A 19,505-nucleotide genomic window follows, 5' to 3' on the forward strand; every position below is an offset into this window, starting at 1 on the left:
AACAATGCTCAATTGGTACTAAGGGACCCAAAGTTTGCAAAGAAAATACCCCCCACACCATTACACCACCACCACCAGCAGCCTTAACCATTGATACAAGGCAGGATGAATCCATGCTTGTATGTTGTTTACGCCAAATTCTGACCCTACCATATGAATGTCGCAGCAGAAATTGAGACGAATCAGACCAGGCAACGTTTTTCCAATCTTCTATTGTCCGATTTTGGCGAGCCTGTGTGAATTGTAGCCTCACTTTCCTGTTCTTAGCTGACAGGAGTGGTACCCATCTCCATCAAGGCTCCACGTTTTCTGCGTTCAGAGATGGTATTCTGCATACCTTGGTTGTAATGAGTTATTTGAGTTACTGTTGCATTTTCTATTATCTCAAACCAGCCTGCCCATTCACCTCTCACATCAACAAGGCATTTTCGTCCACACAACTGTTGCTCACTGGATATATTCTCTTTTTCAGACCATTCTCTTTAAACCTTAGAGATGTTCAGCAGTTTTTGAAATACTCAGACCTGCTGTCTGGCACCAGCAACCATGCCACGTTCAAAGTCACTTAAATCCCCTTCCTTGCTCATTCTGATGCTCAGTTTGAACGTTAGCAAGTCGTCTTCACCACGTCTAGATGCCTAAAGTTGCTGCCATGTGATTGGCTGATTAGCAATTTGTGTTACCAAGCAGTTGAACAGGTGTACCTAATAAAGTGACCAGTGAGTGTATACTGCAGCTTTTCCTTTCTATTTGTTGATAACCTCTTGAATATTTTTTTGGCTTTTAGGGTCTTCAGAATCTTTAGGGCAAAGAGCACAAAGCACAATATCACCTGCTGATCTTCATGGAATGTGGTACCCTACAGTCAGACGGACCCTTGTGTGTCTTTCCAAGCTTTACAGATGCATTGATGTAAGTGTACAAAAAAATCAGTGTTGTCTTTATACTCTGTGCATTCCCAAATTAAAATAAGTTTTAAGGTGCAATTCCCTCATGAATGCTGCACAAGCTAAATACATTACAAATTAACATATATGAAAGTGTGGTAGGGTTTATACCTTAAATATGCTCCTGATGCTAAACTAGGAGCATAGTCAACTGCTGATTGGTGCGTACATAGCATGACTCAATCCTGCTTATTAATCAAACTTATTTATGCATGGAGTCAGGGTCAGTAAACAAACATTTGAAGGCCAGCTATAAAGATAATAATAAAGTTTGAAATATATCATATGATAAGTTATAAAATATACACTTATTTTAATTGATTTAAACACTCCCAGACGTTTTCACCTCTTAGCCAATAGCCGTGTGGTAAATCTGGCTTGGCGCCCATGGAGTGTTTGCAAAACACTAGGATTTACTTTCACTTTAAGCTTCCCCTTTCTTAGCCCACAAGAAGGCTTGCCCCCACCCCCTTATCCTCCCTCCTAAGCTTGCTTACAGGCTATGCTTGCCTGCCTACACTGTAGTAGCAAGAACAGGGGTAAAGAATAGCGTATCTGAATGCAGACAGACTTAAACTTGTGCGCACGCCAACACTATATTCAGAAGCAAGATTGGGGGCAATTTTGTTGGCTAATTGAAAAATGTAAAAAAAAAAGTTACTAGAGCTGGGAAAGAAATGGCATTCTTATAATTTAACTCAACTTTCTTATGCTTACTGTCCCTTTTACTTATCAGTTGTTCTGTATGGTCAGAGATGAAAGTGACATAGAAGGTATAGGGTATACCTTTCAGAATCCATTACTCCTGGGAATTATAGTCCTGGCCACCAAGAGGAGACAAAGTTCCCAAAATTCCCAGAGCCCTTAACACCCCTCCAACCAACTAGACTTGTTTTTGCCTTCATAGGAGGAAGGTGAAGAAGGAAGGTGCTCCAATTGTTTGTGAGAAGGGTTTTCAGATCGATTGAGTTCTCAGATCAATTTGAGCCCCAGTTTCCCCTCAAAGAACTACAGTTTGGACAGAGGGATGTAATTGGCGAATGGGTAATGGCACAAGAACACTGCATGGGAGTTAGTTGCTGGCCTACCACAGGTGTCTCAGGGACCAGTCCCTAACCTCCTCCTGTCGGTTTAACATTTTTATATTTATATTGATCCTCTGCTATTGCGTGTACACCACTGGATTGGCTATCTACTGGAAGCAGTTTTGTCTGCTTATGGTAAGTTCAGTAGTATAGATGACTATCAGGTAAGTGGGCGTTTATATTGTTGGCACCTGCTTAGCATATAGGCTATTAGTAGAACATATAAGATATTAATAGGTACTCACTTACAAGTATATCATAGCCTGGGGACTATTATCTCCTCCATTTTAGGCATGACTTTATAAGTACCTTTATTTTTTTTGCCCTATGTAGGCCTTAAGGAGCATTAAGTTTTTTTTTTGTTTTTTTTTATTTTTGTTTTTTCACGCGCACTTTATTTAATTTCTTTTAATGCTGTGTCCTTTTTTGTGCGCATCATTTTCTTTCCACGTTTCAGCGTGATTACATGCTTCAATTTTTTTGCACATTAATGATGTGTATGTGCCTTTTTTTTTTAGCATGCTTCGCTTTTTGGGCATGTCTGTGTGATTGGTCTGTCGTTGGGTTAGCACTCATCCAATGCATTATGGATTTTTAATGCTCCTTAAGCCTGCTTGTTTTGCCTCTGGTGAACCAAAAGTCCCTCTCTACCTCTTCTTAGAAGCAGGGTTCTTCCAGTTTTCCTGGAAGACAAACCCAAATTGGAACAGGTCAAAACAGCCCTAGAAGCCTGTTTCTTCTACCAAGTCTGCATGAGGGTGTGGCCCCCGATACATATCTTCTCGTAGAGGACAGATTACGCCTTTTTTTTCCGGGGGCTTGGTTTCATTTTGTCTCATAATCCAAAGAACACTGTAAAGGTAGGAGCCTTTATTTTCATATCTGGAATCTATGGCAGTAATAGTTCCAGTTTTGAAACAGGGCCATGTATTTTATTCCAACCTCTTATTGTTCAAGAAAGGAGGAGCTTACAGACCTGTTCTGGACTTTAGTTTCTCAGGGTTCCTTCTTTCAAGATGTTGTCCATTTGGACAATTATTCCTCTTGTCTAAAGGGGACAGTTCATGTCCTCTATAGATATGAAGGATGCTTCTCTTCATATCCCTATTTCAGGGATCATTATTACTTTCAAAAATTTGCATTCCTGGATAGCCTATTCAGTTTTTTGTCCTAATCCAAAGAATTCTAAGTAGGAGCTCCTCCATTATTTGGATGTGGTCAGAGCTTTAAAGTTCTATTTTGCAGGCTATTATTTTTATTTTAAAATCATACCCAATTGGTACCCAAAAAGCTATTCTTTTTCCCTTCTTGAGCTCAGAAAGTTTTATGGATTTGGTCTTATTAGGAGACTTTCCTGCTGATTGGATAGTGCTCGGATAGAGCTATAGGTGGCGGTAACAGCAGGTGGGACTGAGGAAGGGAGCTCCGTGGCATTTAGATTATTCACTCCTTTTCTTTTTCTTTTTTCTTTTTTTTTTTTTCTTCCCCCTGTTTTGTCTTGTCTTGTGTTTTTTTTTTTTTTTTTTTTTTTTTTTTTTGTAGGCTGGTTAAGAGTGATTTCAAATAATGATAAATAATCCCAACATTGTGGTATTAATAAGGCATTTATTTTGTAGAAGAGTATTTAATGCAAATGATAAAAGTGTTGTATAGACCCGAATACAAACATGCTCATTATAAACTGATATAGTACTTGGTAATGTGCATTGATGTATGCTGTGGTATCTCACAATTCTACCAATTGTATTTCGTGTTACTACACCCTGCGTGGTGTTTTTGTTGTTACGTTGTTTTTTTCTTTTTTCCTACAATACCACTTGTTGGTTATAAATAAGAGTATGTTGGAAGATGCCAAAACACAAGTGGATGTCCTGGAAAGAGGTTCTCTTTTTGTTCTTAAGAGTAAGCCCAGTACTTTTGAGAATAAACCAAAATTTGTAACCACTTATAGTAAAGAATATCATACAATATGCAATATTGTGAAGAATTGATTTTCCATCTGAGAAGCTGATGAAGCTCTTAAAGATTTTGTTGCATGAAGGGTGTAAATATATTTAATGTAAAAATAAGACCTTGGGAAATATGCGGTCACCCTCTATGTTGCCTCTTAACAAGAATAAAAACTGTCTTTCTTTGAAGCCCGTTTTTTTCAAGTGTAGTAGCACTAGATGCAAATCTTGTTCTTTTTGCTAATTTTGGTTTAGAATTCACCTCACAGTCAACTGGTAAGACATATCAGATTAGACGGCATTCAACTTGCAATTCTTCATGTGTAATATACCTTTTGACCTGCAGGGGGTGCAATAAGCAGTATGTGGGGCTCACTACTTGCCCCCTGAAAGATCGTTTTTTAGAACATCTGAGGTCAATTGAGGATCCCGAGTCCTCTACTCCAGTGTCGCTACATTTTAAAAGGAAACATAATTCAGATGTTTCCCTCTTGACATTCCAGTGTATCAAAGTTATCCCCAGACACCCAAGAGGGGGTAATAGAGAAGAGATTCTCAGAAAAAGAGAAGTATTTTGGATATTTCATTTGGACACTAGAGTGTTGAGAGGGTTAAATTCTGAGTGGGATGTCAAAATATTCATAAAATAAACAATTGTGTTCTGTTTTTTGTTTACAGTATTTTACATGTGAGTAATTCTCATCCCCCTTTATTTTCACACTTGATTGAAATGCTGTGCAGATGTAGTATTAATATTGTACTTTTACTATCTGGTTTATTCCCCTTATATGTATTTGTATGCTTTTAGTATGTTATTTCCATTGATGAGCATATATGCTGAATGGAATTAAGTTAATTAATTTATTAACCAATTGTTTGTCAACTGTTTAGTATTTGGATTGAATGATTATTAGAGGAGGAGTCTCTTTAGGCCTATATAAAGGCTACAGTAGCCATTAATGAACTATCGGTCATTGAGGAAGTTCAGTATCTGATGTATACGAAACATGTTTGACCTGTGCTAACGATGTGCAACTACCTTTATGGATGCCGGTATTTATGGAAACATATTGTTCAATAAACTACTTGCTTTGCTTTTACTACTGAGAGTGTCTGTTTGTGGATTGCCTACCTTGGATTGTCTTTCCTGGATTGTTGCATTACTATTTGGAAATTGGATGTCTGGAGACCGGTTGCCTTTTTCTTGTTGTTGATGTACTTGGAGTAGGGTCAGATTACATCTAGATGGGTTACTGCCCATTCTGCCAGATAAGTTGCTACTTTATGGGCCTTTGAGAAAGAGGCATCTGTTGATTTAATTTGGTCTTCCTTACATATTTTTTCTATATTCTACCATTTTTTTATGTTTTTTGCTTCTTCTGAATCTTTTTTTTGGTAGGTAAGTCCTTCAGGCACTTATTTCTGTGCATGTATTATTATTGTATAATATATATATATTTTCTGCATTTAAAAAAAGAAATCATACAATGTATTTGGAATAGTATGTCTGGTCCCGCACAGATTACTCGTGGACTCCACAGCTTCAGTATTAGTTGGATCATGGTGAGAGTCCAGAAGCCCTGCCAAATATTTCCTATTATGATTGGGGGGGTTTTCTGGCGCCAGTTTGTTTGCACTTCTCTTTTCCCTGTTATTTTCTTTTCCTACCTTCTTTTCTTGTTTGGCTATACTTCAGACTAGTTTCCAATAAGGTGGGAGGGGTTTTAAGGGCTCTAGGAATTTGCCTCCTCCTAGTGGCAAGGAGTATAATTTCCAAGAGTAATGGATCGAGGACTCTCACCACAATGAAAGAAATGAATTTATTAGGGAAATATAAATGTTTTTTTTTTTTTTTTTTTTTTCTTAAGTGCATTAAGTAAAGTAGTATGTTAGAGCTTTACAGGCCTGGTATTCTCCAATTACTATATATATATATATATATATATATATATATATATATATATATATATATATATATATATATATATATATATATATATATATTTGAGCAAAGAGCACCTTCTTTTGGAGATTAATACCTTGCATTTTTATTTCCATCCTCATTGTGTATGTAACAGACTATCTTCTTTTGCTTATTAATGGAACTGTTTTTTTGCTGTTCTTGCGTTTAAAGGGAATTGGTTGTCAGTTGTGCCTTTTATAGGGAAATTGTAGTCAGTTTACTAAGTTCTCTTATAAAAGGGGTTGTGTTTTTTTTTAAGTAATCCTGATGGACACATCATACAGGACCACTGTTACAGTGAAATTTATGTTCTTGAAATAGATCTAGCTTTTATTTTTGCATATTTTTTACTGTATTTATTTGTAATTAAAGGATTTTCAACACTTTATAAACAATAACTGTGATTTTCTCTTTCCCCTCTAGAGAGCAGTGTTTCAAGGCTTATCTCAGGAGGCCCTTTCTGCATGTATTCAGTCATTGCTGGGCGCTTCAGATGCAATCGCCAAAAAAAAGGTCAGATAAATTGTCAGTTAATAACATGGGTTTTTTAGTCTGCATTTATCATTTCCAATATTATTGCTAAGGAAATATAGTCATACTGATCATCTCAGAATGCTAGTTCAGTGGTTTCCAAACCAAATTTCTCCAACATAGGTGTGTCCGGTCCACGGCGTCATCCTTACTTGTGGGATATTCTCTTCCCCAACAGGAAATGGCAAAGAGCCCAGCAAAGCTGGTCACATGATCCCTCCTAGGCTCCGCCTTCCCCAGTCATTCTCTTTGCCGTTGTACAGGCAACATCTCCACGGAGATGGCTTAGAGTTTTTTGGTGTTTAACTGTAGTTTTTATTATTCAATCAAGAGTTTGTTATTTTAAAATAGTGCTGGTATGTACTATTTACTCTGAAACAGAAAAGAGATGAAGATTTCTGTTTGTAAGAGGAAAATGATTTTAGCAACCGTTACTAAAATCGATGGCTGTTTCCACACAGGACTGTTGAGAGGAATTAACTTCAGTTGGGGGAAACAGTGAGCAGACTTTTGCTGCTTGAGGTATGACACATTTCTAACAAGACGATGTAATGCTGGAAGCTGTCATTTTCCCTATGGGATCCGGTAAGCCATTTTTATTACATAAAGAAAAAAAGGGCTTCACAAGGGGTATTAAGACTGTAGACATTTTCTGGGCTAAAACGATTGATATATAAGCATATTTTATACTTCATAGCTTTGAGGAATTATTTTATTCTTGGGAATTATGTAAAATAACCGACAGGCACTGTATTGGACACCTTATTCTCTAGGGGCTTTCCCTAAACATAGGCAGAGCCTCATTTTCGCGCCTCTATTGCGCACTTGTTTTTGGGAAGCATGACATGCAGATGCATGTGTGAGGAGCTCTGATACATAGAAAAGACTTTCTGAAGGCGTCATTTGGTATCGTATTCCCCTTTGGGCTTGGTTGGGTCTCAGCAAAGCAGATACCAGGGACTGTAAAGGGGTTAAATATAAAAACGGCTCCGGTTCCGTTATTTTAAGGGTTAAAGCTTTCAAATTTGGTGTGCAATACTTTTAAGGCTTTAAGACACTGTGGTGAAATTTTGGTGAATTTTGAACAATTCCTTCATACTTTTTCACATTTGCAGTAATAAAGTGTGTTCAGTTTAAAATTTAAAGTGACAGTAACGGTTTTATTTTAAAACGTTTTTTGTACTTTGTTATCAAGTTTATGCCTGTTTAACATGTCTGAACTACCAGATAGACTGTGTTCTGTATGTGGGGAAGCCAAGGTTCCTTCTCATTTAAATAGATGTGATTTATGTGACACAAAATTTAGAGAAAATGATGCCCAAGATGATTCCTCAAGTGAGGGGAGTAAGCATGGTACTGCATCATCCCCTCCTTCGTCTACACCAGTCTTGCCCACACAGGAGGCCCCTAGTACATCTAGTGCGCCAATACTCCTTACTATGCAACAATTAACGGCTGTAATGGATAATTCTATCAAAAACATTTTAGCCAAAATGCCCACTTATCAGCGAAAGCGCGACTGCTCTGTTTTAGAAAATACTGAAGAGCATGAGGACGCTGATGATATTGGTTCTGAAGTGCCCCTACACCAGTCTGAGGGGGCCAGGGAGGTTTTGTCTGAGGGAGAAATTTCAGATTCAGGGAAAATTTCTCAACAAGCTGAACCTGATGTGATTACATTTAAATTTAAATTGGAACATCTCCGCGCCCTGCTTGAGGAGGTGTTATCTACTCTGGATGATTGTGAGAATTTGGTCATTCCAGAGAAATTATGTAAAATGGACAAGTTCCTAGAGGTCCCGGGGCCCCCGAAGCTTTTCCTATACCCAAGCGGGTGGCGGACATTGTAAATAAAGAATGGGAAAGGCCCGGCATACCTTTCGTCCCTCCCCCTATATTTAAGAAATTGTTTCCTATGGTCGACCCCAGAAAGGACTTATGGCAGACAGTCCCCAAGTTCGAGGGGGCGGTTTCTACTCTAAACAAACGCACCACTATACCCATAGAAGATAGTTGTGCTTTCAAAGATCCTATGGATAAAAAATTAGAGGGTTTGCTTAAAAAGATGTTTGTTCAGCAAGGTTACCTTCTACAACCAATTTCATGCATTGTTCCTGTCACTACAGCAGCGTGTTTCTGGTTCGATGAACTAGAAAAGGCGCTCAATAAAGATTCTTCTTATGAGGAGATTTTGGACAGAATTCATGCTCTCAAATTGGCTAACTCTTTCACCCTAGACGCCACTTTGCAATTGGCTAGATTAGCGGCGAAAAATTCTGGGTTTGCTATTGTGGCGCGCAGAGCGCTTTGGCTAAAATCTTGGTCAGCGGATGCGTCTTCCAAGAACAAATTGCTTAACATTCCTTTCAAGGGGAAAACGCTGTTTGGCCCTGACTTGAAAGAGATTATTTCTGATATCACTGGGGGCAAGGGCCACGCCCTTCCTCAGGATAGGTCTTTCAAGGCCAAAAATAAACCTAATTTTCGTCCCTTTCGCAGAAACGGACCAGCCCCAAGTGCTATGGCTTGGGCAAGAGATGTTCTGGATCCTTGGGCGCTAGAAATAGTCTCCCAAGGTTATCTTCTGGAATTCAAGGGGCTTCCCCCAAGGGGGAGGTTCCACAGGTCTCAATTGTCTTCAGACCACATAAAAAAACAGGCATTCTTACATTGTGTAGAAGACCTGTTAAAAATGGGATTGATTCATCCTGTTCCATTAGGAGAACAAGGGATGGGGTTCTACTCCAATCTGTTCGTAGTTCCCAAAAAAGAGGGAACATTCAGACCAATCTTAGATCTCAAGATCCTAAACAAGTTTCTCAAGGTTCCATCGTTCAAAATGGAAACCATTCGAACAATTCTTCCTTCCATCCAGGAAGGTCAATTCATGACCACGGTGGATTTAAAGGATGCGTATCTACATATTCCTATCCACAAGGAACATCATCGGTTCCTAAGGTTCGCATTTCTGGACAAGCATTACCAGTTTGTGGCACTTCCGTTCGGATTAGCCACTGCTCCAAGAATTTTCACAAAGGTACTAGGGTCCCTTCTAGCGGTGCTAAGACCAAGGGGCATTGCAGTAATACCTTACTTGGACGACATACTGATTCAAGCGTCGTCCCTTCCACAAGCAAAGGCTCACACGGACATTGTCCTGGCCTTTCTCAGATCTCACGGGTGGAAAGTGAACGTAGAAAAAAGTTCTCTATCTCCGTCAACAAGGGTTCCCTTCTTGGGAACAATAATAGACTCCTTAGAAATGAGGATTTTTCTGACAGAGGCCAGAAAATCAAAACTTCTAAACTCTTGTCAAATACTTCATTCTGTTCCTCTTCCTTCCATAGCGCAGTGCATGGAAGTAATAGGTTTGATGGTAGCGGCAATGGACATAGTTCCTTTTGCGCGAATTCATCTAAGACCATTACAACTGTGCATGCTCAGTCAGTGGAATGGGGACTATACAGACTTGTCTCCGACGATATTAAGTTATTATCTTGGAAAGTTTTGTTTTTGGTTGCAATTTCTTCTGCTAGAAGAGTTTCAGAATTATCTGCTCTGCAGTGTTCTCCTCCTTATCTGGTGTTCCATGCAGATAAGGTGGTTTTGCGTACTAAACCTGGTTTTCTTCCGAAAGTTGTTTCTAACAAAAACATTAACCAGGAGATAGTCGTGCCTTCTTTGTGTCCGAATCCAGTTTCAAAGAAGGAACGTTTGTTGCACAATTTGGATGTAGTTCGTGCTCTAAAATTCTATTTAGATGCTACAAAGGATTTTAGACAAACATCTTCCTTGTTTGTTGTTTATTCTGGTAAAAGGAGAGGTCAAAAAGCAACTTCTACCTCTCTCTCTTTTTGGATTAAAAGCATCATCAGATTGGCTTACGAGACTGCCGGACGGCAGCCTCCTGAAAGAATCACAGCTCATTCCACTAGGGCTGTGGCTTCCACATGGGCCTTCAAGAACGAGGCTTCTGTTGATCAGATATGTAAGGCAGCGACTTGGTCTTCACTGCACACTTTTACTAAATTTTACAAATTTGATACTTTTGCTTCTTCTGAGGCTATTTTTGGGAGAAAGGTTTTGCAAGCCGTGGTGCCTTCCATCTAGGTGACCTGATTTGCTCCCTCCCTTCATCCGTGTCCTAAAGCTTTGGTATTGGTTCCCACAAGTAAGGATGACGCCGTGGACCGGACACACCTATGTTGGAGAAAACAGAATTTATGTTTACCTGATAAATTACTTTCTCCAACGGTGTGTCCGGTCCACGGCCCGCCCTGGTTTTTTAATCAGGTCTGATAATTTATTTTCTTTAACTACAGTCACCACGGTATCATATGATTTCTCCTATGCAAATATTCCTCCTTTACGTCGGTCGAATGACTGGGGAAGGCGGAGCCTAGGAGGGATCATGTGACCAGCTTTGCTGGGCTCTTTGCCATTTCCTGTTGGGGAAGAGAATATCCCACAAGTAAGGATGACGCCGTGGACTGGACACACCGTTGGAGAAAGTAATTTATCAGGTAAACATAAATTCTGTTTTCATCATTTGGGAACCCATGTGACACACCTGATATATATATTCTTTTTAAATATCAACTATGCTTTTAAAGTATTAAGGAATTTTGTTAACTTAGCACAGTAATTTTAAAAATCACCACTTTGCTTACATGAACAATGAAATAAACCAGGGTAAACTAATAAAAACTAATCCTTATAATACATACTTAAAAACAATAATAGGAAAGATACACAAAGCAAATCATACAGTTTAAACAAGGTTAGATGCGTTTCATCACGTTTCTGTCCAGAAAAGAGGCACTGTCACAATTTTTTTTTTTCTAATATATATTTTAAGTACAGAATTGGATCGCATTTTCCAGACTCATTTCTCAAAGAGAGTAATGAAATGTCCCATGAAATCATTGTCCAAAAAAGAAATGTGCCCAAACACCTGAACATCATCAGACTCGTAAGACTCGGGAATGCAAAGGAAACAATATTGTATGGTTGCACTTAAAGGGACCGTACACTGTTAAATTGTTTTTATATGAATGTATTTTCAATGACTTGTTATACCAGCTGCAGAGTATAACTTAACTATCATGCCCCCCCACTGAGAGTGTAATCTCTTCTGCTGGCTGTGTTTACTTAGGCTATTCAATATAATATACTCAAGTATAGAAACTTTCAGTATAGGTTTGGATACCACAGGCTAAATCCGCTATTTCAAATGCCAAAATAGGGGTAAAGGAGCTACTTGTAAACAATTTAAAACGCTCCAGCAGGTAAAATGAATCATTGGGAACAATTTAAAGGGGAGACAATTTTGGGGTGAACTGTCCCCTTTAAGGAGCATAAAATGTAACTTGTATTCTCACAATGTTAAAAACAGTGACACTAGGAGCAACATGTTACACGTTTTGTGTGTAAAGCGGGCACTTAATCATAGGTTAAGTGCCTACTTTAGCCACAAACGGCATAAGGTGTTGCTGTTCTTAACATTGTGAGAATAATTGTGAATTGTGCTCCTCGAGTGCAACCGTTAATTGATTTAACTTGTTTAGATACATAAAAAGTCTCGACCATTACAGTATGCGCCCCTCAACAATATGAGACTTGTAGTCTTCTCCTCTCTCGCCTTTAGTTCTAGTAGTGGAGCAGTCACACTAAACTTGGAAGCAGCGGTGTGAGACACAGCAGAAATAATACTGTAACCCTGGAAATTATTACGCGGGAATGGGACAGACCGGGTATCCCGTTCTCACCTTCTCCTAATTTTAAGAAAATGTATCCCATATCTGACACTGTTCGGTACTCTTGGCAAACAGTCCCTAAGGTGGAGGGAGCTATATCTACCCTGGCTAAGAGTACAACTATTCCTATTGAGGACAGTTGTGCTTTCAAAGACCCTATGGATAAGAAATTAGAGGGTCTCCTAAAAAAGTTATTTATTCATCAGGGTTTCCTTTTACAGCCGACGGCCTGCATTGTACAAGTTACCACTGCGGCGGCCTTCTGGTTTGATGCCTTAGAAGAGTCTCTTAAGACTGAGACTCCTTTAGAGGATATTTTAGATAGAATTAAGGTTGGCTTAAGCTGGCTAATTCTTTTATTACAGATGCCGCCTTTCAGATTGCCAAATTGACAGCTAAAAATGCCGGATTTGCCATTTTAGCTCGTAGAGCATTATGGTTAAAATCATGGTCTGCTGATGCGTCATCTAAGTCAAAGCTTTTGGCTAATCCTTTCAAAGGAAAAACCCTATTCAGGCCTGACTTGAAAGAAATAATTTCTGACATTACGGGAGGTAAGGGTCATCTCCTACCTCAGGATAGAACTGCTAAACTGAGGGGTAAGCAAAATAATTTTCGTTCCTTTCGGAACTTTAAAGGAGTCCCCTCTTCTTCCTCTTCTTCCACCAAACAGGAAGGGAATTTTGCTCAGGCCAAGTCCGTCTGGAGACCCAACCAGGCTTGGAACAAGGGTAAACAACCCAAGAAGCCTGCTGCTGCTACCAAGACAGCATGAAGGGGCGGCCCCCGATCCGGGACCAGATCTAGTAGGGGGCAGACTTTCTCTCTTTGCCCAGACTTGGGTAAGAGATGTTCAGGATCCTTGGACACTGGAAATAGTGTCCCAAGGATATCAACTGGAATTCAAACATTCTCTCCCAAGGGGAAGGTTTCTTCTTTCACAATTGTCTGTAGACCAGATATAAAGAGAGGCGTTCTTACGTTGTGTAAAAGACCTCTCTACTATGGGAGTAATTCGTCCCGTTCCAATACTGGAACAGGGGCAGGGGTTTTACTCAAATCTTTTCATGGTCCCCAAAAAAGAGGACACATTTCGACCTATTTTAGATCTGAAAAGTCTAAACAAGTTTCTCAGAGTCCCATTTTTCAAGATGGAGACTATTCGAACAATTCTACCGTTAATCCAGGAGGGTCAATATATGACTACCGTGGACTTGAAGGATGCATATCTTCATATTCCTATCCACAAGGATCATCACCGGTTCCTAAGGTTTGCCTTTCTGGACAAACATTTTCAGTTTGTGGCTCTTCCCTTCGGGTTGGCCACAGCACCCAGGATCTTCACAAAGGTTCTAGGGTCACTTCTGGCGGTTCTCAGGCTGTGGGGCATTGCAGTGGCACCTTATCTGGATGATATTCTGATCCAGGCTTTGTCTTACCATCTGGCAAAGTCTCATACAGACATGGTTCTGTCCTTTCTGAGGACTCACGGGTGAAAGGTGAATCTAGAAAAGAGTTAATTAATTCCACAGACAAGGGTTCCCTTCTTTGGGACTCTAATAGATTCCATATCTATGAAAATTTTCTTGACGGAGGTCAGAAAGTTAAAGATTCTCAATACATGCCAAGCTCTTCCGTCCAATCCTCGGCCATCAGTGGCTCAGTTCATGGAGGTAATTGGATTGATGGTGGCGGCAATGGACATCATTCCGTTTGCTCGTTTTCATCTCAGACCGCTACAACTGAGCATGCTCAGGCAGTGGAATGGAGATTATGCAAATTTGTTTCCTCAGATAGATCAGGAGACAAGAGACTCTCTTCTTTGGTGGTTGTCGCCGGATCATCTGTCCCAAGGGACGTGCTCCCGCAGACCCTCATGGTTGATAGTGACAACGGACGCCAGGCTACTAGGTTGGGGTGCAGTCTGGAATTCCCTGAAGGCTCAGGGTGTGTGGACTCAGTCGGAGTCTCTTCTTCCAATCAATATTCTGGAATTGAGAGCAATATTCAATTCGCTTCAGGCGTGGCCTCAGTTGGCTTCGGCCAAATTCATCCGCTTTCAGTCGGACAACATCACGACTGTGGCTTACATCAATCAACAGGGAGGAACAAGGAGTTCCTTAGCGATGACAGAAGTATCCAAGATTATTTGGGCGGAAGCTCACTCTTGCTATCTGTCAGCAATTTACATCCCAGGAATGGACAACTGGGAAGCGGACTTTTTAAGCAGACAGACGTTTCATCCGGGGGAGTGGGAAATCCATCCGGAGGTCTTTTCCACTCTGATCGTCAGATGGGGCAGACCGGAATTGGATCTGATGGCGTCTCGTCAGAATGCCAAGCTCCCAAGATATGGATCCCGGTCAAGGGATCCTCAGGCCGAACTGATAGATGCCTTGGCAGTGCCTTGGTCGTTCAACCTAGCTTATGTGTTTCCACCGTTTGCTCTCCTTCCCCGGGGGATTGCTCGGATCAAACAGGAGAGGGCTTCAGTAATTTTAATCGTGCCTGCGTTGCCTCGCAGGACTTGGTATGCCAATCTAGTGGACATGTCATCACTGCCGCCGTGGAAGCTTCCATCGAGGCAGGACCTTCTCATTCAGGGACCCTTCCAACATCCGAATCTAGTTTCTCTGCAACTGACTGCTTGGAGATTGAACGCTTGATTTTATCTAAGCGGGGGTTCTCTGATTCGGTCATTGATACTTTGATTCAGGCACGTAAGCCTGTTACTAGAAAGATCTACCATAAGATATGGCGTAAGTATCTTTATTGGTGCGAATCCAAGGGTTACTCATGGAGTAGAATTAGGATTTCCAGGATTCTGTCTTTTCTCCAAGAAGGATTGGAGAAAGGGTTATCAGCAAGTTCATTAAAGGGACAAATCTCTGCTTTGTCAATTTTACTACACAAACGTTTGGCAGATGTTCCAGACGTTTAGTCTTTTTGTCAGGCTTTGACCAGAATCAAGCCTGTGTTTAAACCAATTGCTCCACCCTGGAGTTTGAATTTAGTTCTTAATGTTCTTCAAGGGGTTCCTTTAAACTGGTCTCTTATTTATTTGTGTTGCACTTATTCTGGCTGCATAGAGGCACTAATTGCAGTTGGGTCTTGAAGTTAAAGGGATATGAAACCCACGTTTCCTTCATGATTCAGATAGAGCATGCAATTTTAAGCAACATTCTAATTTACACCTATTATCACTTTTTCTTTGTTCTCTTGGAATCTTTATTTGAAAAGCTGGAATGTAAGATTAGGAGCCGGCTCATTTTTGGTTCAGCACCAATCAGCAAGTGCTCCCCAGTTGCTGAGCCAAATATGGGCCGGCTCAATCATGAAAGAAAAAATTGGGGTTTCATATCTCTTTAAGTTAAAGTGAATGTAAATTTTGATGCTAAAGTGCATCAAAAATAGGGGCACTTTAATTCATCAAAATTTACATTTCACTCGTTGTGAAAAAAACCTTACCTTTTTAATCTTGACAGCAGCTCCAGCTTCCTCCACCCGTCGCAAAGCCTCTTCCTGGGTCGAAAATGTGGAATCAGGCTTCCTCTAATCATGGTGTTGAATCAGACACTGATTCCCCTGGGGGGGAAGCCGTGATTGGAGGATGACCTATCCATTATTTCTGACATCAGAAATGGCTTGCGACGACCGGAGGAAGCTGGATCGGCTGTCAATATTAAAAGATATGTTGTTGTTTTTTTCACAACAGGAGTGAAATGTAAATTTTGATGAATTAAAGTGCCCCTGTTTTAATCAAATTTTTAAAAAACAGGCACTTTAGCATCAAAATTTACATTCACTTTAAGGCCCTGATATTGAAAGGTTCTCCTGCTTCGAGAGAAGTTGCAGTTTAGATTTCACAGGGGCTGAACTCGCTAAATATTTAAAAGAAAAAGGGTGGCATTCTCCAGCACTGCAAGATCTTTCTAATTTTTATATATGAAGGAGAGAAAAGCCCAGTGTAATACACCACTGTGTGATAGGAGAGTTTTGTTACACTTCTGTGCTACTTTAACAAATTGGGATCATACTTTGTATATTTCTGTTTATATATACAATTACATTGCACCTTGAATTTGCTGCTTTGCAAACCAAAACTGACAGTTTCAGAAAGTGGGAGGGACAGGGCAGTTCCCTGGGCTGAACAGGGGATTTCCCAGTGTATGTCTTGTGCTCTCTCACAAGTCTTGTGAAATTTTCTAAGCATTTTAAACAATCTGGTCTCCCTGATTTGTCTCACCAGCTGTATGCAGGTGAAGTTTTCCCCAAATTCACAATACACTTATTTTAACTAACAGAAAAGTAATATATACTAAAATATTGACAAAAGCTAGTTACATTGTAGTGAAAACATTTTAGTTTAATTTGGAATTGATGTAAACAGAGCCTTTATATCAACCCCAGGGGTTTTCCAGTTACCTTCTCTCTCCCATGTAAAATGTTATATCCCAGAGAGCTTCATTACTTCCTATCAAAGGCATGTCTCATCTCTCTGGGGTTTCCAGGTTCCTCCCCTTTTCTTAGAAAATTCAGTGAGTTCTCCCCATGTGAAGGCAGCACTATAATCTCTCTCCAAACTTGATATAAAATAGAAACCTCCAAGTATAAATGCAGCAGAGCTCTCATGTCATGCAGTGCTTTATTGCAATGGGATTGTCTCTCCTTCACATACAGAAATGCAGTCTATTATCAATGAATCTATTGATAATAGACGTAAATTGAATAGTTTATTAAAATTGCATGCTGTATCTGAAGCATGGAAGTTTCATTTTAACTCTTGTCCCTTTCATTTCATTTGTTTAATTTTAGTTTTTTTACACTAGAATTGTTGCTTTTTCACTCATTATTATATATAGCTAAATACAGTATATAAAAATTCATAAATTAGAGAAGAATAATTTATACTGGGTAATTTTTTTTGCTGAACTTAGAGACATAAAGGTGCAAAAACGGAATGCTCTAATGTGTAGGAACATTTTATTATTGCACTGTGTTTATTATTGCTGAAGTGTTTAACACCTGCAAAGGAGTTAAACACCTAGTTAATAGCACTGCAGAACCTGTTGGCACTCTGCAAATAACTGATAATAATAAAGTCAGATCCAGAGCAGCAAAACACTACTGGAACCTAGCTGAACACATCTGGACGCATATTTGCGTAGCCACTAATTATTAGCTTTGCAGCTCTAGAGCTGACTTTAAAAATGTGTTTAACCACTTTGCAGGTGGTAAACACATAGGGCTAAATTACAAGTGGCGCACAAACTACATTTCCGCTCGTTGGCGTCAAAACCAGGGGCGTTATTAACTTCCTGGACACCAAAGGGGGTGTGATAGGATTTTCTACAGAATGATTTGTCGTTGAACATAGACTACGCGTTGTAGGCGGAGGAACAGCGCAATGTATAACATGAAAGGGTAATTATTTATATAATTTAGCATATACGATTTTGATGAATGAAAGTACCCATCATTTCCTTTTTTATTACAAATATTGTTAATATTATTGTTTAACTTTACCATCACTTTAAGAACTACTTTTAATTTCTTGCCAAAGGTCGTTTCTTCTGATAACATCAGCAGATAAATTGTTGTTCCTTCTTTATGCCCTAATCCCAAGTCTGCTTTAGAAAGATCTTTGCATAATTTGGATGTTAGGGCACTAAATTATTACATTGATGCTACTAAGGCCTTTAGACAAACTTCTAGATTGTTCATTCATTTTTCTGGCTCTAAGAAAGAACATAAAGTTTCCGCTGTTTCTTTGGCTTCTTGGTTGAAACTTTTGATTCACAAGGCTTATTTAAAGGCAGGTCAGCCTCTACCGCAACTGATTGCTGCTCATTCTACCAGATCAGTTACTACTTCATGGGCTTTTCAGAATGAGACCTCAGTTGATCATATTTATAAAGCAGTTACCATTTTAATGTTTTTGCTTCTTCCGAGGCAGCTTTTGGTAGAAAGGCCCTTCATGCTGTTGTTTCAGTTTTGATTCTTGCCTGTTTTTATTTTTATTGAGGTTGTGGATTAATTCTCTTAGTTAAAAAGATGTTTTTTTTTTTTTAATTCTTCCCTGTATGTTATTACTCGGAGACTCCACAGCTTTGGTATTAGTTACCATTAGTAATGGACAGTGGACTTTCACCACCTGTATGAATGAAAACCTAATTTAATCTTACCTGATAAATTCATTTATTTCATGGTAGTGAGAGTCAATGAGACCCCACCATTTATTCTTTAAGGGTTTTGTTTCCTTTTTAAGCCATCTTTTTCCCTTCCCCTTTTTTTGACTTGCTTTTTTTTCTTACATCACTTTTGCTCTGCAGTGCATTAGACATAGGTATGTGTGAGGTGGGAGGAGTTATATAGAGCTCTTGGGGTTTGGGAATCTTTGCCTTCTCCAGGTGGTAGGGAAGGTAATTCCCATGAGTAATGGATAGTGGACTCTCACCACCATAAAATAAATTAATTTATCAGGTAAGCATAAATTATGTTTTTACAAAAAACATTAGATATGTATATAAATATCTTTCTTCTATGTGGATTGTAAAATATTTATAATTATCGGTCTTGTTAGCATGTGAGCGGTTGCGCTCTGTATTCAAGTCTATGGGGAGAAGTTAGTGTGGTCACAATATCAGAAGTCCTGAAGTTAGCGCATCAGCTTTTGCTTGCACACACACATTTTACCTTCAGCTTGTAACATACGTGCTAATTCGTGCACATTCAAAGTTTACTTCTAGCGGTGTTTGCCACTTGTAATCTGGCCTATAGTTAGCATCTTTTTTTTTTAAAGGAACATAAAACTGCGAAAACAAAATGCTCTATTTGCACACACTATTCTTTTGTAGTTTATGATATTACCTTAAAAGGACAGTAAATACCAATTTTCATTTAACTGCATGTAATAGACACTACTATAAAGGATATTAAGCACTGATACTAATCTAAAAATCCACTATAAAACCTTTTAAAAACTTACTTAGAAGCTCCCAGTTTAGCTCTGTTCAAAAGGTTACTGGAACACCCACTGCAAATTGGTTCTATAGCAAAAATAGCAGACACCCACTCCCCCTTCCTTTGCATATGAAAATACTTTTTACACAAACAGGAGCAAGCTGGAGTAGGTATACTTCAGTATTTTCCTAAACCTTTGGGGCTTAGTTAGGAGTCTGAAAATCAGCGTAGTTACTTAAAAATAAGCAAAACTGTATGGGCTATATACATGGATCATCTAAAAAACATTTATGCAAATAAAAATCTAGTGT

At 39.3% G+C, this 19,505-nt stretch overlaps 1 protein-coding gene across 1 annotated transcript in view; it reads left to right on the forward strand.

Annotated features, from left to right (window-relative positions):
• COG3 (component of oligomeric golgi complex 3) overlaps positions 1–19,505 on the forward strand; it is a 230,375-nt gene that overhangs the window by 99,682 nt on the left and 111,188 nt on the right. The window contains exons 15-16 of the mRNA XM_053707999.1: positions 788–912; positions 6,368–6,457. Of these exons, the coding sequence (XP_053563974.1) occupies positions 788–912; positions 6,368–6,457 (215 nt within the window). The remainder of the gene's footprint in view (positions 1–787; positions 913–6,367; positions 6,458–19,505) is intronic.

Source organism: Bombina bombina, chromosome 3 (genome assembly GCF_027579735.1).
Source record: "Bombina bombina isolate aBomBom1 chromosome 3, aBomBom1.pri, whole genome shotgun sequence".
NCBI lineage: Eukaryota > Metazoa > Chordata > Amphibia > Anura > Bombinatoridae > Bombina > Bombina bombina.